The sequence below is a fragment of the Mauremys mutica genome, chromosome 1 (assembly GCF_020497125.1).
Source record: "Mauremys mutica isolate MM-2020 ecotype Southern chromosome 1, ASM2049712v1, whole genome shotgun sequence".
Classification (NCBI taxonomy): domain Eukaryota; kingdom Metazoa; phylum Chordata; order Testudines; family Geoemydidae; genus Mauremys; species Mauremys mutica.
Window position 1 is genome coordinate 90,189,067 of NC_059072.1, and position 26,097 is coordinate 90,215,163.

The 26,097-nt window shown below is 43.8% G+C and overlaps 2 protein-coding genes across 4 annotated transcripts in view; one reads left to right on the forward strand and one right to left on the reverse strand.

Moving 5' to 3' along the window:
- The window catches only part of GUCY2C (guanylate cyclase 2C), a 67,824-nt gene extending 65,112 nt beyond the window's left edge, over positions 1-2,712 (reverse strand). The window contains exons 1-2 of one of the 3 annotated variants that reach the window (XM_044983033.1): positions 2,502-2,712; positions 577-689 (exon numbers count right to left, since the gene is read on the reverse strand). In XM_044983033.1, coding sequence (XP_044838968.1) covers positions 577-689; positions 2,502-2,712 — 324 coding nt within the window. Of the gene's footprint in view, positions 1-576; positions 690-947; positions 987-2,501 lie in introns of those variants that run through there. The other 2 variants (XM_044983043.1, XM_044983052.1) reach the window with 2 other exon arrangements.
- LOC123345961 (intraflagellar transport protein 56-like) overlaps positions 1-25,257 on the forward strand; it is a 33,830-nt gene extending 8,573 nt beyond the window's left edge. Inside the window, exons 3-5 of the mRNA XM_044983103.1 lie at positions 23,409-23,546; positions 24,116-24,208; positions 24,796-25,257. Coding sequence (XP_044839038.1) covers positions 23,409-23,546; positions 24,116-24,208; positions 24,796-24,855 — 291 coding nt within the window. The 3' untranslated portion in view covers positions 24,856-25,257. The remainder of the gene's footprint in view (positions 1-23,408; positions 23,547-24,115; positions 24,209-24,795) is intronic.
- The last annotated feature ends 840 nt before the right edge of the window (positions 25,258-26,097 follow it).

The following is a 26,097-nucleotide window of genomic DNA, read 5'->3' on the forward strand; positions in this document are numbered from 1 at the left end:
CATTTGCAACAGAGAGTGCAAAGTGAGGGAAGGGGCTACTGATATGGGAAATGCAGAATGTGGCGCAAGGCAGAGGCAAGGGGGATTAGAAGGAGACTGTGAAATCTGAGAAGACAGAGCACCAAGATAAACTCCCACTGAGCAAGTGCGGAGTGGTGAGAGAAGGGACTGTGGAATGAGGGAACAGATAAGAGGATGAATCTGGAGCAAGAGAAGAAAGGAGGTGACAGAATGATGCATGGCAGTGTGTGGTCTGCACAGAGGTGTATGACAAAGCTGTGTGGGAGCTCAGGTCTGGAACAGCAGGGAAACTACATGTCAGAATTAAAATGCATTATCAGAGCTGTGTTGGAGTTGCAGGTGAGGAGCGAAGTAGCTCAAGAGAGGCTAGCTGTACAGATGTATGGGGCAGAAAGTAGGAATTAGGGGGTGCTATAAATTGGAAATGAGGTAAACTGAGTGTCTGTGTAGGAAGCTTGTACTTTGCTCCCAGCACACACTATACCTGCCTCTAGCCAACACTCAACACACTTTCATAAACAGAAAAGGATTCCTGTAGAAATGCCTAGTACTCACATAGAGTTGCTTGATGACCTCCACACCTTCACAGGTGGCGGTGCGACAGCCCTGTGAGATGTACAGTGATGTGTTGAAGCTATGGTAGGTGGCGTTGATTGTCACATTTTTTCCTGTAGAAGGAGAAATGGGAAATAGCATTACAAGACACATCTACTCACTGATGCACTGAGGGTCTCTCTCTGTTCATTCATGACACAGAGCAGTAGTCTCATACTAACAGGGCCAGATTAAGAACATTCTGGGACCTGGAGACAGAATATCCTGAGCCCTGCTACATTCTGACCCCGGAGGCCTCCCTTCATGTTTTTAATTGTTTGGAAGGGTGGGAGGGCCTCAGTTTCAAAAACCTCTGTGCAGCCCACACTTACCCTGCAGCAGTGGTTCCTGTCCCATGGGGCTGGGGCTGGCTCCCTATTCTGGGCATTGTGACCTATCACTTGGGGTTGCAACACTGCTCAGGTTTGTCCCAGCTGCCCCTTGATCATGACGCAGCAGTGACTGGGCCAAATTTGAGTGTCACTGCAAGTGAGTGCAGATCACATTACTTACTGCAATTCCATGGGTTGGGGGAGGGTGTAGTCTTCTGAGGGGCCTGGGCTATGGCCCCATTAGCGCATCCATTAATATGGGCATGCATAGCATACTAAGATGCTTTCATTCTCAAAGTTCACTGGGAAGCAATTCCTCCTACCCTCCATTCCACTGGATAAGATTGCAGAATTAGCTCCACTACAGAAGGCTGACATCCATCTCTGAAGCATCAGGTATTGGGCATGATCAGAGACAGAATATCAGATATATTTTTCCTGTAGCAGTGTGGTGAGAAGAGCGGGTGAGGGGAATTTGAGACGTGCAGGGCTGCAGCGGCCAGAGAAAGAGGCGACTTACCCCAGCTCCAGGGCTGCAGCTACCAGGGAGAGGCAACTGTCTTTCCCAGACTGAGCTCAGGGGCTGCTGTGGTGGGGGAGAGAGGGAGAGACCCCCCCCTCCTTCCCAGACCCTGCTCAGGGGCTGCCACGGTGGTGAAGAGAGGGAGAGACCCCTCCTTCTTCCCAGCCCCAGCTTGGGGGCTGCCATGGCAGGGGAGAGAGGGCACATCCATCGCATTAGAAAAGTAAAACTACTGATATGTAAATATGAGTTGTGTGCTTTTATTTGTAGAACAAAAATGTTAATTTTTTTTATATAGCGCTTTTATCCAAAGCACTTTACAATAGTTCACTAATGGTACAAACAACATTTGGAAAGATCATTAAGAGGCTTGTCGAGACCGTCAGCGATTTTCAAGTGGTCCACGAAAAAAAAAGTTTGAGAATCACTGGTTTAGTGATATTGAAAAGAGAGGTTAGATATGAAAACGAGTAAGAATTGCATCTGTAGTGATGCAACCTAAATTAAAAGTTATAAGGGCTGCTGATCCCCACACTTCAGGGAATAATCTGACCAGCAACTGGGGTCAGGATGAAATTTCTTTATCATAATGTTACAAAGTTATGTGCATCATTGGGGGAGTGGGCTGACATATCTGTCATTATCTAACATAGAAGTTACCAGAATAGATAGATCACTGATCTGTTCTGCTAGAGGAGGAGCCAGGATACTGGACTCAGTGGACCCCTGATCTGGTCTGGTCTGGTTCAGCAGTTCCTATGTTCTCAATCCCAACTGAACATCTTCAGAAATTAACTCAGGGAAGGGTTTGCATCAACTTGCACATAAACATCCCTGGTTCAATCCTTGCACTGTGGCTCCGCTGCTTGGAAAGAAGGGGACAGTTATAGTCTGATCTACATGGTGACTGGACAGCCGAAGAACAGCTCCAAGGGGCAGTTTGTAGAAGCACTGACTGAGGGAGGGCCAGGGCTCACAGTCTGACCCAAAAACTCTAAAGGGGAAAAGAACACACAGCTTCACACCCTTACCTGCCTTCTGCAGCTGCTCTTCTACAATACGTAGTCCCAGCTGCACAGCTGGTTTTATTTTATCGAAGGTCCATGGAAGGTCTGAGTGATTCAGCTGCATCACATTGATTACATAATTGTCCTTGACACACTTGCCCTCACCAACCTGCCACAGCAGCTGGAGACAGAGGAGCAATGGCCAGAGGTCCGGACCCAGCATTCGTTGCCTCATTACTCCTCTCAGCTTAGATCCATTGCCCAATGCTCACACATACACACGCACTACATTGTTGTTGTTCCTGGATAGGCTGAAACAAAGATTCATGTTGTATATCCACCGATCAGCTATACTGTATCTCTTTCACCCTTCACTCTCTCCCCTTTTCTGCCTCCACCTCCACCCCACACCCATCTACTCTAACTGGCACGTCTGCTTGTGAAGAATTAAAAGCAACAGAACTCAGGAAAGAAGAGAGGCCAAAGGTTGCTTTGTATGTTTGCTCATGAAAAGGTTGAGGCTATAAAAGAGAGATATTACTGGCACCTTGTCTGATAAGGACACTTTAACTTTGCATCACAGTGAACTGATGGATAGAGAAGAGAAAGAAGGAGGGGCCAACTGGGTTGAAAAAGGAGGCCATTTAAAATGGATATAAAATAAAAGATCCATATAAGCCCCAGAGGAACACATTTGGTTGCTTTGTGTTTGTTTTGCCCTGCCACGTCACCCCTTTCGGCTGTGCCCCTATGTTTGGGGGTTATTATATCACGCTATCTAATTTTTATGTCTTTAAGATACCATTTTCATTCCTTTAGTTTTTCCCATCAAAATGATTTTTAGTGCTGGCAAAAAATGTCTGACTGAAAACCTCCAGGATCAGCACAGAATCAATCTTTTAGGAATCCCCCAATATCACCCTGGGCAATGTACCCCAACTCTGCTATAGAGAAACACCTCTAGGGGAATGCAGTTTTCAGAGTCTATTGAGACTACCAATGAGGGGGCCAATTGTGTTAATTGTTTTTGTGATGTGGTTGCTAAGAGTCATGCAGGGACCCAATTCCTGTAGGTTCCCCATATTAAATGCCAACAAACCTTTTTTAAAATGTAGTGCCAGATTGAGAAATCTGGCTTCTTTATTAATAATGATGGCATACTGCTGCAACAACAGTGTATTAATTAAATGGTAAGAAAAAAATGTAAAGACTGGTAATTTCTCTCCTCTTCCATCTTTGTAGCTTACAGCCAAGACCCATCTTTCCTTTGGCCAGAAGGAGTCACCCTTATTTAAAAAAAAAATTACTGCAGTTTTCAGACTGTGTATCCCTACTGTAAGATGTGTTTGGGACCAATACTGTAGGTAAAACAACTTGCTCGTTATATGACTTTGGCTTCCTTTCTTTGTGCATGTGTCTATAGGATACTGGCTCCAGAACTGCACATTTTTCAGAAAACCTATAGGATTCCCACCTTGACTCCTGCACTGCTTTCAGTGTTTGCCAAACTGCCACTGGCACTGTCTTTGTGAACAATGTTTAATGCTGTCAGGATGCACTCTGCTTCCTGCCTTTCTTTTCTCTCCCTTTCTTCTTTTCTCTTTCCTTTCTTTCTCTTTTTCTCTTTTTTCCTTATTCTCGATCCTTACCTTCTACTCTTCATTTTTTTAATTTAAAAGCTTATTGTGTTCCCACACTTATTTCTATGTTTAGCCCCACTTGCAGGACTTCCCTTTTTGCTGCTATCAGTACACATAAATTCACTGTCTCCCAGCAATTCTGTGTGGGAATAAACAAGATAATCAGTCACACTAAAAGTACATGGCCTGGGAGATAATGCAGATGATTAATACACTGTTGTTGCAGCAGTATGCCATCATTATTAATAAAGAAGCCAGATTTCTCAATCTGGCACTACATTTTAAAAAAGGTTTGTTGGCATTTAATATGGGGAACAAGACTATTACATCTACCTCCTCTGATCTGACTTTCCATAATATTTCTGCATCTAGTTTTCCGAATTTTTTAAAAAAGTGAATAGGGTGCTGATAAAACATGCTGGATTAAATAATAATATGCCTTTGAAGATGAAGTCCTGTATTTGGGCCTGATCCAAAGCCCAATGAAGTTAATGGGAAGACGCCCATTGACTTAAATGGATTTTGGATCCGGCCCTTTATGCATGGAACCCTTACACCACCAGCTGCAGTAGTACAATCTACCAGCTATTTGCCACCAGCTTATGTCCCTCAGCCTTGACATGAAGGGAACATCTCTTGGTGTTAAGTGAGGAATTCAGTCTCCATGGTCCATTCAGTTCTTAGCCTTTCTGCTGCGATGGGCCATAATATTCTCAATGAGCCTTAGTTGTGATGGCAATTTCTCTGATTTGAAAAACTGACTAATTGTAACTGAAAAACCACCAACTTATTATTTATGAAAGAAAGGACACAGTACCTATTTTACCCTAAGCAAATCTCTTCTAAATGGTGATCTGAATGCCTGTGCACTGATGGAAGTAACTTTGCATATGGACATATGCTGTGTTACAACATGTTAAGAATATCACACAGTGGTTAGCAAATCAAATTTCACTAGCATAGACCAGTGGTTTTAAACTTTTTTTCATTTGAAGACCCCTAAAAAAATGTCGAATGGAGATGCAGTCTCCTTGGAAATCTTAGACACGGTCTGCAGACCCCCAGGGTCCACGGACCACAGGTTGAAAACCACTGATAAATAATGCCCAAATGTTACAACCTTAGTTGTACAACTCATTTAAAATATATCTGTAGTATTTTGACTGAAATAAGCTAGCAGTCAATAGGATTAAACTGGATCTTGTAAACAAACTCCCATATATGCAATAGATCTCTCACCATCTAATTTTTCTCCTTTTTTACTTCCTTCTCTAACATTCCTCTAGTGCTGGAAAGTAGATATGATAGTTAGTCATTCCTGCAGTATTCAGTTAGCATTAGATACAACACTTCCTCTCTCCTTGGAAAAAATAGAAGTTTATTATACCAGTTGCTAAATATAGGGTCAACCTCTAAGCAAATAATCTTTCCTATATGGCCTTTTTCCAATGCTTAGTTTCATTGCTTGGTTTTATAGACCTTTCTTGATCAGTTATTCATATTTCCGCTTATCCATATGCATATGGATAGTAAAGAGAAGTTCTCATGTGTTATACCATTCATCATTCAATAGTTTTCCTTTTTCCTGGAGATTGATTGTACTCTATTATCTGTTACAATTTCTTTAGACATTTTTTTCTTCAAAGACATTTGTTTATAAATGTATGATTATTTCTGTGCTGATAGAAAGGGAGGACACTGCCAGAAACACTGATATCTCTGAGTTACTGCCTGATCATTAACTGATCTTATCTCCAAGACTATATTTCCCCATCAGCCCTTTGGTAGTTCTACTAGAGTAAATGGTGCAGGTGTTATTATTTCTTTCTGAACTTTGTCACTTTGATCATCAATTTCATATTTAGGTGCATAAATCATATGTAGGCACTTAAATAGAAATGCCCTGGTAATTCAGCAGATATCTGTTGATATGCAGATGATAATTCCAATTAAGTATCTTTCAGGTTGTTCAACATTTCATTTATTTTTGTAAGAGATGGCAATGAACTGTTTACAAGAGTCCAAGTCTCTCATATCTGTGTATGTTTATATTTGTCCATTGGATTTTTTGCTACTACTTTTGGAGATATCCACTCAATCAATGGTTTCATGTATGTTATCAAACAGAGCTTGATCTAAGTAATTTCACTGGAACATCATGGGAGCACAAAACCCCATGATTGGGGTTTAAATTAGCAGTTACCCAAGAAAGAGGTGTTGGGGTCATTGTGGATAGTTCTCTGAAAACATCTGCTCAGTGTGCCATGGCAGTCAAAAAAGAAAATGTTAGGATCCATTAGGAAAGGGATAGATGATAAGACAGAAAATATCATGCCACTATATAAATCCATGGTACTCCCACACCTTGAATATTGCATGCAGTTCTGGTTGCCCCATCTGAAAAAAGATATATTAGAATTGAAAAAGTACAGAGACGGGCAACAAAAAATTAAGATTATGAAACAGATTCCATATGAGGAGAGATTAAAAGTCTGTGATGTGTCAGTTTAGAAAAGAGACGACTAACGGGGGATATGACAGAGGTCTGGAAAATCATGAACAGTGTGGAGAAAGTGAATAAAGAACTGTTATTTACCCCTTTCCTGGCTTCTTTGTTATGTGGTCACACAATGAAATTAATTTAAATAGGTTTAAAAGAAATGTAAGGAAGTACTGCTTCACACAACACACAGTCAACCTGTGGAACTTGTTGCCAGGGGATGTTGTGAAAGTGGAGAGTTATAACTGGGCTCAAAAAGAATTAGGTAAGTTCATGGAGGATAGGTTCATCAATGGCTATTAGCCAAGGTGGTCGGGGACGTAGTCCTCTACTCTGGTCATTCTTAAATCTCTGACTGCCAGAAGTTGGGCCTGGACAACAGGGGATGGATCACTTGATAAGTTGCCTTGTTCTGTTCATTCCCTCTGAAGCATCTGGCACCAGCCACTGTCGGAAGACAGGATACTGGGCTAGATGGACCATTGATCTGAGCCAGTATGGCCATTCTTATCTTCTTATGTTCCCTTTCAGGATCAGACCCACAGTCTCTGTGTTTCCATAATTAACTATCCTCTTTTTGAGAGTGGCGTGTTTCTTACTTTGGGCACATGGAGATTGCATACTTTTTAATTGTATATAATGTCTGAATTTCTTGCAAGTTTAGAAACACATCTAAGACCTTCTTTGTTACAGTATCTGAAGCATTGCAGTGTGATGTATGCAGGATTGGTTCATTCTAGTCAGAGAGAAGCCTTATATGCTTGGATTTTTAGATTTTCCACCATAAAATAGGAACACCGTGTGAGAAACTATCCACTTTTCTCTTAGTGGCTTTAAAAATTATTTATTATGGCATCCATCACAGTAGTATCTCGGTGCACTTTATATTGTTTAAATTGAACCATTAGCAGTTCAAATTAAGAGGTTCAAAAGATCACTCTCTTCTGCTGCCAATTTGCCCAGTCAAAAGATGATCTGAGAGTGGCTAAATAACTAGCACACAATCCATGGGAAGCCTAGTCAAAGAGATGTATCTTGCACTCGATCAAAAAAGGCCAAGTTTTTACTTAAAGAGATTTCTTGCAGGGATATGTCCCTGAGGCATAGCACTCTGTTGTAACCCAATTCTGCAATGAGAATCCTTGTTTTTCCTTATAGAAAGCTTTGAATCACCTTTATACCCCTTTAATCCCAGGACTAGCTTGGAGCCAATTTGCCCCCTGGCACAAATTAGAACATCAAGACTGCTCTAAATTGTGTCCAGCTGCAAGGACATCCTGAGAGATCATTCTAAAACCCAGGAATTGTTGGAGCACAGAAGTACTCTGGAATGTCCTCTTTCCATTGCCTTACTCTCTATACTAGAGGCCTTTGGCAGGCTACCAATGGGGATTCCATTATGCAAAGGGTATGTCCAGGTAGTCAGTTAAGGGCAGACGGTCCAGGCCAATGATTCTGCACCTTTAATGGCTATTACATTTCCTTTAACTGAGTAGCCTTGTTGGAGTGCTTTCCCCATGAACAATGATTCTCTAATTTTAAAATTATTTGTCTTTTCAGTTATTTGATCATGAATCATTTTGTCAGGTAGGATATCAACATAGCATGTAGAGGCTAGTTCACACAATGCAGTCATATATCCTGCAGTCAGCTTTCTGGGAGTTTCTACTATCTAATGGAAAAATAATGTTCTGCCAAAACATTTATCAGCAAGTCAAAGTGCTTACCAGGTACCAGAATTGTTTTATCAAAGTCTGTGGAATCAGGAAAAGCAGCTGGCTTGACAGGCATATTTTACAATGCCCTTTGCCTCTCACGTCCCAAACAATCCCTCAGAAAAGCTTTCTTTCATTCTGCAGAAAAGTTCTCACTCTAAATAGTATCAGAGGGGTAGCCGTGTTTGCTGCTTTTACAGATCCAGACTGAGGGTACATCTACACTACGGGATTATTCCAATTTTACAGAAACCGGTTTTTTAAAACAGATTGTATAAAGTCGAGTGCACGCGGCCACACTAAGCACATTAATTCGGCGGTGTGCATCCATGTACCGAGGATAGTGTCGATTTCCTGAGCGTTGCACTGTGGGTAGCTATCCCATAGCTATCCCATAGTTCCCGCAGTCTCCCCCACCCTTTGGAATGCTGGGTTGAGATCCCAGTGCCTGATGGGGCAAAAAACATTGTCGCGGCTGTTCTGGGTACAGCCTCACCCCTCCCTCCATGAAAGCAGCAGCAGCCAATCGTTTTGCGCCTTTTTTCCTGGGTGGACTGTGCAGATGCCATTCCATGGCAAGCATGGACCCTGCTGAGCTCAAGACAGCAATCATGGACATTTTAAACACCTCGCATATTCTCGTGCAGTCAATGCTGAACTGCAAAGCCAGGCAAGGAGGCGGCGGCTACGGCAGCGCAGCGACGAGAGTGATGAGGACATGGACACAGAATTCTGTCAAACTGCGGGCCCCTGCGCTTTGGAGATCCTGCTGGTAATGGGGCAGGTTCTAGCCATTGAACACCAAGTTTGGGCCTGGGAAACAAGCACAGACTGGTGGGACCACATAGTGTTGCAGGTGTGGGATGATTCCCAGTGGCTGCGAAACTTTCGCATGCGTAAGGGCACTTTCATGGAACTTTGTGACTTGCTTTCCCCTGCCCGGAAGCGCCAGAATACAAAGATGAGAGCAGCCCTCACAGTTGAGAAGCGAGTGGCGATAGCCCTGTGGAAGCTTGCAACGCCAGACAGCTACCGGTCAGTTGGGAATCAATTTGGAGTGGGCAAATCTACTGTGGGGGCTGCTGTGATGCAAGTAGCCAAAGCAATCATTAAGCTGCTGCTACAAAAGGTTGTGACTCTGGGAAATGTGCAGGTCATAGTGGATGGCTTTGCTGCAATGGGATTCCCTAACTGTGGTGGGGCGATAGATGGAACCCATATCCCTATCTTGGCACCGGAGCACCAGGGCACCCACTACATAAACAGCAAGGGGTACTTTTCTATGGTGCTGCAAGCACTGGTGGATCACAAGGGACGTTTCACCAACATCCACGTGGGATGGCCGGGAAGGGTTCATGACGCTCGCATCTTCAGGAACACTACTCTGTTTAAACGGCTGCAGCAAGGGAATTACTTCCCAGACCAGAAAATAACAGTTGGGGATGTTGAAATGCCTGTTGTTATCCTGGGGGACCCAGCCTACCCCTTGATGCCATGGCTCATGAAGCCATACACAGGCAGCCTGGACAGTAGTCAGGAGCTGTTCAACTACAGGCTGAGCAAGTGCAGAATGGTGGTAGAATGTGCATTTGGCCGTTTAAAGGGTCGCTGGCGCACATTACTGACTCGCTCAGACCTCAGCCAAACCAATGTCCCCATTGTTATTGCTGCTTGCTGTGTGCTCCACAATCTCTGTGAGAGTAAGGGGGAAACCTTTATGGCGGGGTGGGAGGCTGAGGCAAATCACCTGGCCGCTGATTACTCACAGCCAGACACCAGGGCGATTAGAAGAGCACACCAGGAAGCTTTGAAAACCAGTTTAATCACTGGCCAGGGTACAGTGTGACTGCTGTGTTTGTTTCTCCTTGATGAAACCCCCCCACTTGATTGACTCATTCCCTGTAAGCCACCCACCCACCCCCTTCGATCACAGCTTGCTTTCTACGGAAATAAAGTCACTCTCATTTTAAAATCATGTATTCTTTATTACTTAATTATAAAAAGAGGGAGAGAACTGACAAGGTAGCCCGGGTGGGGTTTGGGAGGAGAACAGTAGGGAAGGAAAAGGCCACTAAAAAAATTTCATAATAATGAGAGCCTTTTGGTTGGGCTGTCCACTGGGGTGGAGTGGGCGGGTGCACGGAGCCTACTCCCACGAGTTCTACTCGTCTGGTGGGTGAAGAGGCTATGGAACATGGTGAGGGGGGAGGGTGGTTATACAGGGGCTGCAGCGGCACTCTGTGATCCTGCTGCCGTTCCTGAAGCTCCACCATATGCCGGAGCATGTCAGTTTGATCACGCAGCAGCCCCAGAGTTGCATCCCGCCACCGCTGATCTTCCTGCCGCCACCTCTCATCTCGAGCATCTCTCCTCTCATCTCGAGCGTCTCTCCTGTCCTCATGTTCATCCCTCCTGTCCTCACAGTCACTGGCATCTTTCCTGTACTTTGCTACCACGTCCTTCCACTCATTCAGATGAGCTCTTTCATTGCGCGTCACTACCATGATTTCCGAAAACATTTCTTCTCGCGTCTTTTTTTTCCACCGCCTTATCTGAGATAGCCTTCGGGACGGAAGAGGGAGGCTTGAAAAATTTGCAGCTGCATGAGGGAGGGGAAAAAAGGGAGAGAAGTATTTAAAAAGATACATTTTAGAGAACAATGGTCGTACTCTTTCACGGTGAACAACACTATTCATCTTACATAGCACATGTGTCTTCACTACAAGGTCGCATTTTGCATCTTAATATTGAGTGCCTGCAGCTTTGGTGTTACCATTGAGTGCTGCTTCTTTCCTGTTAACGTGCAGCAGCAGAAACCACCCCGTGGCTGGCATCATGGAAGATCACTGCTAAACACCCCCCTTTTCCCCTCCCCTCCAACCGTGTGGCTGGTAGCAGGAAAGATCCCTGCTAGCCAAACGCGGAAAAGCTCAGCACCAATCGTGCCCCCCGCTTCCTCCCGCTTGGCTACCTGCAGGGAAGGATTTCTTTTAAGCCACTGGCAAACAGCCCAGTAGGAATGGCCATCTCTGTCCCCTTACTTAAATTCCTGAATTTCAACCAGGTTACCATGAACGATATCACTCTCCTGAGGATAACACAACGAGATAAAGAATGGATGTTGCTTGAATGCCAGCAATCACCGGGACCATACGCAGCTAGGCTTTGTCATGCAATGATACCAGATTACTTGCTACATGCATGGCGTGGTCAAGTGTCCTACCATGGAGGACGGAATAAAGCAGCGCTGCCCAGAAACCTTCTGCAAAGGCTTTTGGAGTACCTCCAGGAGAGCTTCATGGAGATGTCCCTGGAGGATTTCTGCTCCCTCCCCAGACATGTTAACAGACTTTTCCAGTAACTGTACTGGCCGCGAATGCATCCCAAGTCCTCAGGGCAAATTAATCATTAAAAAACGCTTGCTTTTAAACCATATCTTATATTTACAAGGTACACTCACCAGAGGTCCCTTCCATGGCTTCATTGTCTGGGATAGTTGCTTGGGAGGGTAATTCCGTCAGGGCGAGAAAAAGCTCCTGGCTGTTGGGGAGAACGGAGTGCTGTGTGCTCTCTAAAAGCTCGTCCTCCTCTTCCTCCTCATCTTCCCCATCCGCAGAATCCTCAGCCATGGCTGCGATTACCACCCCCACCTCGGAATCCACGGACAGGGGTGGGGTAGTGGTGGCAGACCCCCCTAGAATTGCATGCAGCCCAGCATAGAAGCGGCATGTTTTTGGCCCTGCCCTGGACTTTCCGTTTGCTTCTTTGGTTTTCTGGTAGGCTTGTCTGAGCTCCTTAACTTTCACACGGCACTGTACTGAGTCCTTGGTGTGGCCTCTCTGCATCATGGCCTTGGAAATTTTTTCAAATGTTTTTTCATTTAGTCTTTTGGAACAGAGTTCTGTTAGCATGGAATCCTCTCCCCATACAGCGATCAGATCCAGTACCTCCCGTGCAGTCCATGCTGGAGCTCTTTTTCGATTCTCAGGAGACTGCATTGTTACCTGTGCTGATGAGCTCTGCGTGGTCACCTGTGCTGGTGAGCTCTCCACGCTGGCCAAACAGGAAATGAAATTCAAAAGTTCGCAGGGCTTTTCCTGTCTACCTGGCTAGTGCATCCGAGTTCAGATGGCTTTCCAGAGCGGTCACAATGGTGCACTGTGGGATAGCTTCCGGAGGCCAATACCATCGAATTGTGGCCACACTAACCCTAATCCGACATGGCAATACCGATTTGAGCGCTACTCCCTTCGTCGGGGAGGAGTACAGATATCGGTTTTAAGAGCTCTTTATATCGATATAAAGGGCTTCGTTGTGTGGACGGGTGCAGCGTAAAATCGGTTTAACGCTGCTAAATTCGGTATAAACGCGTAGTGTAGACCAGGCCTAAGAGTCCTGTGGCACCTTATAGACTAACAGATGTTTTGGAGCATGAGCTTTCGTGGGTGAATACCCACTTCGTTGGATGCATGCATCTGAGGAAGTGGGTATTCACCCACAAAAGCTCATGCTCCAAAACGTCTGTTAGTCTATAAGGTGCCATAGGACTCTTTGCTGCTTTTACACCCTAAATAGCTTGCACGTACTTAGGGAAATATAATTTCCACTGCTGCAATGGAACAGCTAACTGTGTAGGCTAAGCTAGAAAAAATGAAGACATCTGAGTCACTTTTCAGCATAAAGACTTCAAAGTGACCTAGACAAAGGCAGAAGCAATCCATGATGCCAGAAATGTTATATTTTGACTGAAGTAAGCAAGCAGACAGTAGGATTATACCAGATTCTTATTTAAAATAATTCACATAAGTGCAACAGCTCTTTCACCCTCTTGCTTCCCCCACTTTTCTTCCTGAACCCTTTCCTAAGGACCCCTCATGTTCTAAAGTATGTATTGCTTAGATGCAACTCCGCCACTTCCAAGATCACAGAATCCCCCTACCATGCTAAATATCATCACAGTATTCAATCAGCATTCAAACAGAAGAATGCCCTTTACTTGATCATTGACCACCACACTTCATGAAGTTCCCTGGTTTTTCTTTGAATTCTCTTTTCAAATACTGACTAGGTCCAACGCTGGTTAGTATGTTAGAACTCACACAAGTACAGCCCCAGGTAGTATAGCTGCAGCCATAAGAGGAAGGCATGTAAAATGAGCTAGACCAAACTGGTTCCTTTTTAACTTTCAAATCCTAGAGGGATTAAAATATATGTCTGCACTGGGTGGGGAATATTTTGAGCAGTGGCTGATCTAATAGAGAACAGCTGCACGCTCATCAGTGTTAATATAATTAAAATGGAATATGTACATGAAAAAAAATCTCTAGCCCTTTTGTTTGCAAAATTAGCCATCTGAATGAAAATTGATGCGGTGTTCTCCTCCTGAGTCTGCAGGCAGACAGGCTGAAACAGTAGTTCTAAGAGAAATGTGAACTGCCCCATTCACTTCGATGGGGTGTTAACGCTGAAGCCTAATTATGACCATTTAAATTTCAACAGTGTTAAGCATTTCACTACTGATCATTTTAGAAGAAATATGCAGCAGTTGTGCTTATCCATTATTGCTGAATTGTTGCATTGGCTGATACAGGGGGACAGCAGAGACATTTTCTCTCCCTAAGGGTTTTCAAAAGAGCATTTCTATAAGTGAGGGAGCCAAGTGCTAGACTGTACTTGCTCTATGACTCTCAGTGTTTAAGGTTTCCATCCAGTTTCAACACCCTTATTAAGAAGAAGAGGGAAAGGTAAGGCAAGACCAAAAAAGAGCCATCTGTGGGTTTTCCTGCCCCCTGGCAGGACAGAGGGGGTGGGGCTGGGGGAATATCTTCGACCTGTGTTCTGCCCTCCAATAAGGGATTCTTTTTCTGGTGTTTGATTTCACAAGGCCCTCAATCTCAATCCAATTCACTTCAAAACATACTATCTGCCAGAATAAGCATTATACAGATGAGTGAGGCTTTGCCCTCAGACTCGCATGGAGGTGGATGTGCCAAACTCAGGCTAGAATTGGACCAGTCTCACTGATTCAGTGACACAGCACTTTTTTTTTTGTTCTCCAAAATCTCAGCTTTCATTAAAAAAAAAGTCTCTTACTCTTATGGTTGCAAAGAAAGCCTTGAAAATGTTAAATGAGTGTATAAACTGATGCAGTGATGACCAGATGATCGATTGCATCTGCAGAGAACATAAAACAATAATTCTGAAAGATATGAACTGCCCCATTCATCTCAATTATGTGTTGGCTCAGTTTACCAATGCTGATTATTTAAATGTCAACATGGTTAACTTGCTGTTTCAAAACAAGTAAAAAAAGAGAAGAGAGATCACAGACCTGAACAATTTACTGTGAATGGTTTCTCCTTTGATGCCATGAGCAGACCACTGGAAGCAAAAGGCCACAGCGACAGTAGCATATTCAGATGCATGTGAGCCCAATCAATGGAGAGCCAATCCCACAGGCACCAGCACGGCACACAAGCACCACCCAATGGGGTGAGCCAATATTGGAGCGCTTGTAAGGCATCAAAGCTCGGCAATCCAGCCAACTTTCACTTCCAGAGAAGTGGGGACCAGGTCTGCTCTGGTTGTGAGTGCGGCCAGGTGGTTTCCTCTCTGGCTCTAATCACTTCTGCTGCTCCCTTTGCTACATGTTGTCTGCAGACTTGGCAGATGTCATTTCCACCTCATACATGATAAGTTGCAGGGCTGCTACTGGCAGGTCAAACTTCTATGTCATTTACTGAATGACGACAGAGTTTCCTTCTCAAAGAGATACACCAGAAATGCATCTTCCGTAAAATCCTTTAATGCTCTGCCCTGCAAGGCCGAGGTTAGCTGAAATAAGGTATGTTGCACAGTGTGCCACTTCATGGCTTAACAGCATAATACGGTTTAGCATTCCATTATATCTCCCCCTTTAATACGTTCCTAGCATTTACAAAATGTACCTACATGTATCTTTGAAGTTCAGTATAAATTAGTCTGTTAAATGTCTCTGAATCGTACTGGCTTTCTAATTACACAACCTGAACATGTAACAGCTTGGTTATCTGGGCGTCCATTAGTTGCAACAACTGAATGTGGTCAGTCTAGAATCCACTGTCTGTAGAGTTTTCTCTATCGATTGTTCTCTCTGAGGAACAAACTTTAGATGCCAATGGTTTCTGTTGAACTCTCCACTGTTGGTCTCAATCACATATCTGGGTTCTAAAGTTATTTCTCTTTATGACAGCTGAAGTGTCCATCCTCTCTCTATATCCAATTTGACAGAACGTGGTCACCAGGTCTTAGACCCAGCAGTTCTCTGAGTATTGTGTGATGTAAAGGTGTTTATAAGCTCTTTTTACATTTTTATCTAATTTAGTTACTTTTTTCATGTCTTTGGAAATAGATTCTTTTCAAAAGTTAGAGCAGTAGTTCTGAGTTGTCTTCCCATCAGAAGTCATGTTGGACTCTATCCCGTAGCTGCTATTGGTGTTGACCTGTAGCTCAGAGAAAAAGGAATATATCTTCCTGTTCTAGGGTTTTCTTGGCTTTACTCTCCATTCACTTCTGAGTAACATGGGCTGCTAGTAATATGATCAAAATCATATTTTGTTCAGAATGACTTAAATTCTGCTGCAGTGAATTGTGGTCCATTGTCCATCCCTTGTTGTTCTGGAATGCCAAAATAAGCAAAAGTGCACTTCAGTTTCTTGATAACACTGTGACATGTTATGTCTCCCAAGTACATTATTTCTATATACCGGTACATGGAAAAATAGTCCGCTACGACCAGGTAATGATATCCTCTGTATTTGCATAAATCTGAAGCTAGTCTCTTCCAACATCTGTTTGGTAGATGTGTTGTTATTAAAGGTGCTTTGTGTTGTGTTGGTCTATTAGTTCTGTAATGTTCACATGCAGATACTTTATTGTTTATATCCTTGCTGATGCCAAGCCACTGCACTGGCTGGTTGGCCCATATATGGCATTTAATTAAATTAAAAAACACAGTAAAAGAACTAAAAAAGAGCCAGCATGGCTTAACAACCATGTAAAAGAAGCAGTGAGAGATAAAAAGGCATCTTTAAAAAAGTGGAAGTCAAATCCTAGTGAGGTAAATCGAAACGAACATAAACACTGCCTAATTAAATGTAAAAATGTAATAAGAAAAGCCAAAGAGGAGTTTGAAGAATGGCTAGCCAAAAACTCAAAAGGTAATAATAAAATGTTTTCTAAGTACATCAGAAGCAGGAAGCTTGCTAAACAACCAGTGGGGCCCCTGGATGATTGAGATCCAAAAGGAGCGCTTAAAGACGATAAAGTCATAGCGGATAAACTAAATGGATTCTTTGCTTCAGTCTTCACAGCTGAGGATGTTAGGGACCCGGCTTTTGTAGGTGGAAGCCGGCTTTTGTAGGTGAAAAATCGGAGGAATTGTCACAGACTGAGGTGTCACTAGAGGAGATTTTGGAATTAATTGATAAACTTAACAGTAACAAGTCACTGGGCCAGATGGCATTCACCCAAGAGTTCTGAAAGAACTCAAATGGGAAGTTGCGGAACTATTAACTAGGGTTTGTAACATGTCCTTTAAATCGGCATCTGTGCCCAATGACTGGAAGATAGGTAATGTAACACTAATATTTAAAAAGGGCTCTAGAGGTGATCCTGGCAATTACAGACCAGTAAGTCTAACGTCAGTACCGGGCAAATTAGTTGAAACAATAGTAAAGAATAAAATTGTCAGACACATAGAACATAAATTGTTGGGCAAAAGTCAACATGGTTTCTGTAAGGGAAAATTGTGTCTTACTAATCTATTAGAGTTCTTTGAAGGGGTCAACAAACATGTGGACAAGGTGGATCCAGTGGACATAGTATACTTAGATTTCCAGAAAGCTTTTGACAAGGTCCCTCACCAAAGGCTCTTACTTAAATTAAGTTGTCATGGGATAAGAGGGAAGGTCCTTTCATGGATTGAGAACTGGTTAAAAGGGTAGGTTAAAAGGGTAGGAATAAATGGTAAATTCTCAGAATGGAGAGGGGTAACAAGTGGTGTCCCCCAAGGGTCAGTCCTAGGACCAATCCTATTCAACTTATTCATAAATGATCTGGAGAAAGGGGTAATAAGTGAGGGGGCAAAGTTTTCAGTACGATACTAAACTGCTCAAGATAGTTAAGACCAAAGCAGACTGTGAAGAACTTCAAAAAGATCTCACAAAACTAAGTGATTGGGCAACAAAAAGGCAAATAAAATTTAATGTGGGTAAATGTAAAGTAATGCACATTGGAAGAAAGAACTCCAACTATACATACAATATGATGGGGGCTAATTTAGCTACAACGAATCAGGAAAAAGATCTTGGAGTCATCGTGGATAGTTCTCTAAAGACATCCACGCAGTGTGCAGCGGCGGTCAAAAAAGCAAACAGGATGTTAGGAATCAATAAAAAGGGGACAGAAAATAAGATGGAAAGTATCTTATTGCCCTTATATAAATCCATGGTATGCCCACATCTTGAATACTGCGTACAGGTGTGGTCTCCTCATCTCTAAAAAGATATACAGGCATTAGAAAAGGTTTAGAGAAGGGCAACTAAAATGATTAGGGGTTTGGAATGGGTCCCATATGAGGAGAGATTAAAGAGGCTAGGACTTTTCATCTTGGAAAAGAGGAGACTAAGGGGAGGATATGATAGAGGTATATAAAATCATGAGTGATGTAGAGAAGGTAAATAAGGAAAAGTTATTTACTTGTTCCCATAATACAAGAACTAGGGGCCACCAAATGAAATTAACGGGCAGCAGGTTTAAAACAAGTAAAAGGAAGTTCTTCTTCACACAGCCCACAGTCAACTTGTGGAAATCCTTGCCTGAGGAGGTTGTGAAGGCTAGGACTATAACAGCGTTTAAAATAGAACTGGATAAATTCACGGCGGTTAAGTCTGTTAATGGATATTAGCCAGGATGGGTAAGGAAGGGTGTCCCTAGCCTCTGTTTGTCAGAGGGTGGAGATGGATGGCAGGAGAGAGATCACTTGATCATTGCCTATTGGGTTCACTTCCTCTGTGGCACCTGGCATTGGCCACTGTCGGTAGACAGGATACTGGGCTAGATGGACCTTTGGTCTGACCCAGTACGGCCACTCTTATGTTCTTATGTTTATGTTATGTTCTTTATGGATGAAATTTAATATTTCTTCTGTCATTTCATTTGGAATTACAATGCTTTCAATGGCTGCTTAAGCGGCCATTCTTCAGCAGGAGGAAGGTGTGAATATGAAATTTACATTGCATCACAGGAACATTTCAAGCCTCGCATCCACAAGAGACTGCTTGTCACTTAGACCCCAGCTGGGGGTAATACTCTAAGGGCAGGTCTACAATATGGGGGAAAATCGATATAAGATACGCAACTTCAGCTACGTGAATAACGTAGCTGAAGTCGAAGTACCTGATATCGAATTACCTACCGTCCTCACGGCGCGGGATCGATGTCCGCGGCTCCCCATGTCGACTCCGCTACCGCCGTTCATGTTGGTGGAGTTACGGAGTCGACATGAGCGCGTTCGGGGATCGATATATCGCGTCTAGATGAGACGCGATATATCGATCCCCGAGAAATCGATTGCTACCCACCGATACGGCGGGTAGTGAAGACATACCCAAAGAAGGGAAAGGGATATAAGAATGAGAGATAGTGACCTCCAATTCAACTCTCCTCCAATCTCTCTGCTCATGACATCAATCAATACCAGAGAGACTCTGAACCAAGGGGGAAGGGGACAAGGAAGGAGTTCCAGGCTGAAAAGGGGATCCAGTCTGTGAAATTTACTGCAGCATATGGTGAGACAAAATCTTATGCTTTTAAGTTCACTTGTTAAATTAGGCATTAACTTCCATTTTACTCTTTTATTTTCTTTTGTAGCCAATCCTGACTTTTATGCATCATCACTTGTAATCACTTAAAATCTATCTTTCTGTAGTTATTAAACATATCTTATTGTTTTGTCTTAACCAATGTTTGAAGTAAAGTGTGTGGGATAACAAGGCTGGTTTATTATCATTTTCCTTTGATGAAATGATGGACTTCCTATGAACTTGTACTGTTAGGAAGGGGCTGAGCAGCACAAGATGCACATTTCAGGGAACAAGACTGGGACTAAGAATTTGCGAGTATCGCCCGAAACGTAATTCATGAGTGAATGGTCAGAGTACTCATGTATTTAGCTGGGAGTGAATTTATGTGCTGAAGACTGTGTGAGCAGGCCAGGAGTGGCTGTTTATACAGCAAAGCTGTGTAAAGAGCACCCCTGGCTAGAGAATTGAAGGGACTCAGCTATTCAACAGTCCAAATCGTACCCTGGGTAAAATCACAGTGTGATGCTGGGTTCCATGATAGAATGTCTGCTACTACCAGATTTTTCTCAGGAACATATTTAGAAGTTGGGTTAAATCACACTAACCTTATCAACAGACGTTGACATCTTGACGGGGCTTGATCCAAACCTTTCCATTGATGAGGGTTTTATGGTTTTTTATCATTGTAAATTAATCCCATCCACACAGATATCTGTAAAAGTTTTCATATGCCCATAGACTTGCCAGGCCCTTGTTTTCATTCACTCCTTATAACTTTTCTGCTTCTGAGTGTGCGAGAGCAAAACACAACTGGTTTGCACACAGATTTGTGTTGTTGCAACAGTATAACACTTAGGCCATAGAGGTGTTTGCATCTACACTGACCATTGTGAGTCTGTTCAAGGCAATGTCTTGATTTAGCCCCGATAGCCAAGATGCATTGGACAGTTCATTCAGTGATTTTGTCACTGTAGAAAGGTCTTGTAGGTATCAAGGTAATTTACCATGCCCAGTATGCTCTCAGTTCTGGTACATTTGTTGGTGCATTCCATTCTCAGATTCCTTTTATTTTCTCAGGGGTCAGATTATTCCATCTTTCTTTATTGACTGTCCCAAAAGCTCAATTTGGGATAGGTGGAAAACACACTTTTATTTAACTTCAGTCTGGACTGACTGATTAGGCCTAGGGCTTTGTTGAGGGTTTTGTTGTGTTCTTCCATTGAAGATCCATATATCAAAACACTGTCCATGAAAACTACAACTCCATTTGTGTTCGTTAACAGTTCTGCCATCTTTCTTTGGAAAATTTCAGGTGCACTGGTAATCCCAAAAGGTAATCTTCGAAAGTAAAATCTCCTAAAGGGTTTGATAAATGTGTCAGTTTAACACTTTCTTTGGCTAGAGGAATTTGCCAGAGTTGGCTTGAGGCATTCAGCTTGGGAGAATACTTTAGTTCCTTTAATTTTGGGAAGGAAATCATCCAGAGTTGGGAGAACATATTTTTCTCTCCCAATTGCTTCATTAAGTCTTTTAAGATCCACACAGATTCATATTTTTCCACTTTTCTTTGTAACTACTACCAAGGGGACACACCATACTGTGGGTCTTTGTAAGTTGTTTCTCTAGCCCATGTGTTCGGAGAACTTTCAGAGCTAGTCAGGGCTGTGTCAGGTGACTTCCATTCTGGGTGGGGTTGAAGGTTAGATGTCTGCTTCTGGATCATTTAAAAGTCACTAGTGTTTCCATAAATACTCAGTTCCACTCTCCAGGTAGGCTCTGTGTCATGAGATGTGATGGACAATAGAAACAATGGGTTTTGATTGTCAATAATATGAGTTAACACCCTGACTGCTTTGGTGCAACAAACAACTGCAAATTGTCTATATTTTGTGCAGTGTTGGAGAAGCCATGTTGGTTCCAGGATATTAGACGTACAAGATGGGTGAGGTAGTATCTTTTATTGGACCAAATTCTGTCGGTGAGAGAGACAAGGTTTTGAGTTTATGCAGAGCTCTTCTTCAGGTCTGGGAAACTAATTCAGAGTGTCACAGCTAAAGACAAGATGGAACAGATTGTTTAGCACATATTTCAAGAGACCATTTGAGGTGAAGTGGCCCATTAACACTTCACTTACACCATTTTAATAAGCCATAAGGCCAACGTCTGTTCAGACCATGATTTTTAGTGTCTAGCAAAGTTAAGAATTTAAGCTCCCAGACTCATCTTTTTAAAGTTTTGTGCAGGTTTCCTTTCAGGATGAGGACAACAATCTATAATCCAATAACAACCCTCTCAGCTGCTCTCCCACTTCCTTTCTTCCCTATGACTGGAGGAACGTTAATGGGCCATTTGGGGGAGGAACTCATCTACAATAACTCCTCACTTAAAGTCATCCCGGTTAACGTTGTTTCGTTGCTGATCAATTAGAGAACATGCTCGTTTAAAGTTGCACAATGCTCCCTTATAACATTGTTTGGCAACCACCTTCTTTGTCCGCTGTTTGCAGAAAAAGCTAGTGGTGGGGGCTTAGAACCAGGGTGGATAGGCCCCCCCCCCATCAGCTCCCTCCTCCCCTAAGTTCCCTGTGCAGCAGCCACCCAGCAGGCTATCAATTGCCGGCAGTTCAGCTGGCCCTCTCCACACTGCCATGTGCTGCTCCTGCTCTCTGCCTTGAAAATGTTCCTGGGAACCTCCTGTTTGCTGTGCAGGGCAGGGAGGAAGAGGGCGACTAATGTCTGGGTGTCCCTCTCCCCCTGCTCCTGCCCCCCGCTTACTCCCATCTCCATAGAGCAGGGTGGGGAGGGAACGACAGGGTGCTCAGGATGGAGGGAGCTTTCTGGCAGCAGCTGCTGTCTCATCATGCTGATCTACTTAAAAAGGCAATTTACTTAGAGGAGGTCAGCGTTCTTAAAGGGGCAATGTGCATCTCTCTCACTCTCATACACACAGAGTGTATCTCTGTCTGCCATGCTGTCTCCCCTCCCTCCATTTGTGCTGCCTTGTAGAGTGTGAGGCTACATTAACAATAATGCATTAACACTTGAGGGCTCAGCTGTTCTACTTCATCATTTAGCAGTAAGGCATTCTCTGGGAAATATCCCACCCTCTGACTTCACCATCTCAACCAAGCTTCAGAATTATCATTGCTGTGTACAGTATTAAATTGTTTAAAACTTATACTGTGTGTGTGTATATATATATGTCTTTTGTCTGGTGAAAAAAATTTCCCTGGAACCTAACCCCTCCTATTTACATGAATTCTTATGGGGAAATTGGATTCACTTAACATCATTTTGCTTAAAGTCACATTTTCCAGGAACATAACTACAATGTTAAGCGAGGAGTTACTGTATTGAGTTGTCTGTAAAGGTCCACGCACACTGATGGCACTGAAGAGTACAGTGATGACATCACATACCACACACTGATACATGTCATGACATCACCACTGAATCATTTGTTCCCGGGGCCAAAAATCAGTAGTTCCCTGTTCTGATTTCATTATTTAGTGTTATATCCTATGTAGAGCCTCTAAGCATGTTGTCAAAGGACGTTACTATGTTCTCGCCTGACAAAAGCACTGGTGTTGTACCACAGCCCCAAGTTTTCTGCTGCACAATCACACTATTAGCAACCCCAGGCACTGAAAAGCCATGAGTCAGACGCCAAAAATCTGTTCTCTTCGCTTTCTTCACTGATGAGCCTCTCAAGCGGACCTGGGTCCTGTTTTCAAGCTTGTCTCCAGACCCCTGAAGGCCGGGTTTGTATTACACATGAAAACTCACAGGCTCATCTCAACCGCTCGTCCCCAGAGCTGGGACATTTACCAAAAATAAATAAATATTGTGACACTGCGGCGACAAATCACACCCCGCTCCTTGGGTTGCTATGGAGATAGGCGCGAGCCGCACCGGAAACGTCCCTTCTCAAATTCTCCCCGCAGAATCGAGCGGCTCCTCTTTTGCGCCAGCCACGGGGTCGGGGCCGGAACTGTGAGCTGGGACGTGAGTTCCAGACGGGCCCTATTCGGTGTCTCACTTACTCATTCTCCCCCCCCCCGCGGCGTTACCGGGGTAACGGAGTCGTTGGAGCGGCGAGAAGCCCGGGGCAAGATGGTGAGGGACAGGGCGGGGAGGGGGTCGCCGCTTGTGGGACGCAGGAGCGGGGAGGTCTGACCCCCCCAGCGCCTCCCCGCTCTCACCCCGTCTCCCCTCTTCTTTCTGCCCCTCCAGATGCTCTCCCGGGCCAAGCCGGCCGTGGGGGGCGCCCCGCCGCAGGGCGACAAACGGAAGAAGAAAGGCAAGAAAGTCCCGCAGCTGGAGGAGCTGCTGGCCCAGAGGGACTTCACCGGCGCCATCGCCCTGCTGGAGGTAACGGGGGAGGGGGCTCGGCCTACGGGGCTCTGCGCTGCCGCAGCTAACGGGCTAACTCCGCCAGTCTCCCAGGCAACGGGGGTGCGAGTGGGAGGGGCCGCAGGTCCCCGCGTCCCCCCGCCAGTGCAGGATTGGTGCCCAGTGCACAGCCCCCGGGGCCTCGCCCAAGCCCTTCTCCCAGTGACTGGGGTGATGAGGCTCCTTCTGGCAGACTGTTCCCAATTGCAGCAGAGCTCCCGGTTTGGAGAAAGTTCCAGCTTTTTTCAACTAATTTGTCCTTTCTGTTCTTTCTTACACCCTAGATATGCCCCCTGCACCCGCCTGAATAATCACTCGCCCTCCTTTACTTTTACAGCTTTACAATATTTGTACAGAGACTATGTGGCTGGATAGAAACTGCCTGTCCTTGAAAATGTGATATTCACACCGCCTGACTTCAGTGTCCGGAGTTGTCAAGCCAGCAGAAATCATCCTAATATTAATTTTATAAATTGATTTGTTTCACATGAGACAATCTGACAAAATTTGACAGCTGGTGTCTTTTTTGCATCCTGTTTTCTTTGAAGTTTAAACGGCATGTGTGGGAACAAGATGAGGACACTGACCTCTGGATTGGATACTGCGCCTTTCACCTGGGGGACTACAAGAGAGCATTGGAGGTGAGATGAAAAAAAATCCTGCTCCCTGCTGGAGAGAATCAGGATGTTGTCCTAAAGTGGTGGCAGCAGGCAGGAGAGATGTTTTTTGGTGGTGCAGAAGAAATGGGCCAGACCATTTGTGTATAAATCTAGCAGCAATAGAGCAAAGTATACAGAAATAGTAGTTTCTGTATAGTAGGGAAATAGGAGTTCCTACACCGAAACAGTCTATTGGTCCAGCATCCTAGTTAAACTTTGCCCCAAAGCCTAAATTGTCCTTTTCTTAATTTCATGACAGTTGTTCTAACATTCTTTTCCCTATTTGGTGTGTACACCTTCAGAAAATAATATGTGGAAAGTAATTGTTTGAGCTGGGTGGAACCTTGTTATGGGTTGAGTTAAAACCTTGTTGTGATTGATGGGTGTGAATACACTCTTCAGTTAACATAACTGTAAGGATAAATTAACCACAGCCCCCCATCTAAAACTAAAGGGTTATGTGAACCCACTGAACAGGTTTGGACTGTATGGGCATGGTGTGTGTGTGCTAAATATTGTTTTTGGTGGGGTCGAGGGCAGAACATGTGTGTTTGTGCACACATGCACAGGTCCAGAGAGAGACAGAGACTACCTGGAAAAATCCAAGCAGAAGTTTACAACCAAAGTGAGACCCCCGAGAGAAACTTAGAGAGAGGTTCTGATTCTGGGATGCTGGCTAAAAAGAAGCTTGGACCTGTAAGCTAAGAAATTCCTCTTTTTGCCTTTAGTTAATCCTGTATTCAGAAAAGCAGGACTTTGATGCAATTTTGTTTATTTACAAGGAATGTACACAGGAAATATGAGATTCCATTTTCAGTACTTCTAGCAGGAACATCCCCAGGGCCCTGAACTTTGAATAACCATTCTGGTCAAAAAGGGGCAACATAATCATATCCCCACCTTCATTATTTAGCCAAGCAGTAGTATTACATATTCAATTCTTTTTAATCTTTTTTTCCTCAATCCCTCTAGCCCCTTAATTATTTTGTTGCTCTTCTATGAATTTTCTGATGTCTGCATAAAACCTCCCTTTTACCCCCAAAGAGTTTTCAAGGTTATTAGAAAATATGTTTATTCAAGTAATCTATAGATTATCAAGTTGCTTGCATCATATAGTGCCTGTTGTACTCCTTTTGGGTAAGAAGGTGCCCCTGTGGGATTCTGCCGCCTTCTCCCCACAACCCTTCTGCCTCTCCTGCTGTGAAATAGAATTTGCTGCCAGTCCTGGGTCAATGAGCCCATACTCTGTTCTCAGGTGTGCCCACACATCACTCTCTCTTGACATCTAGCAAAGTCTGCTTCTATTGACTATCTTGTCTTGTGCCATTCTGAAATGAGCCTTCACAGCCTATTAATTTGTTTCTATACCCTCCCATTTTCACACCTCCCTTTAGCCCAGGGGAAAATACTAAAGTGAATTCATAGAACTAGAGATCACAGGAGAAAAGACATTCCTCCATAGTTTTAGAGAATTATGCTGTGGAACTATAATGACTTTTTCCCTTATAGAATTAGGTGGAGATTTTTGCTCACACATACAGGGTTAAATGGGTTTCCAGACTTGGGCTGGAGATGGAATATCCCTTCCCAGCCAGCCCTGAATATGTCTGCAAGATTTTTGAGGATATTTCATTTTACCCTTATTCTGGAACAATGAGCAGGGGACAGAAGTTAGGAGGAGATGGAAATATCTCACTTGGTTAATTCTCTTCTCTGTAATTGCCAGGGATGCTTGGAATTGGTAGACCTCAACCTTTTCCAGCACCTTAAATGTTAGAATTGGGTAGGCTAAAGGGCATGAGTTGGCAGTACTGAAACGTTCTTTAGTTGCATCTGGTAATATCTGCTTGTGGAGACGGATAGACATTCCA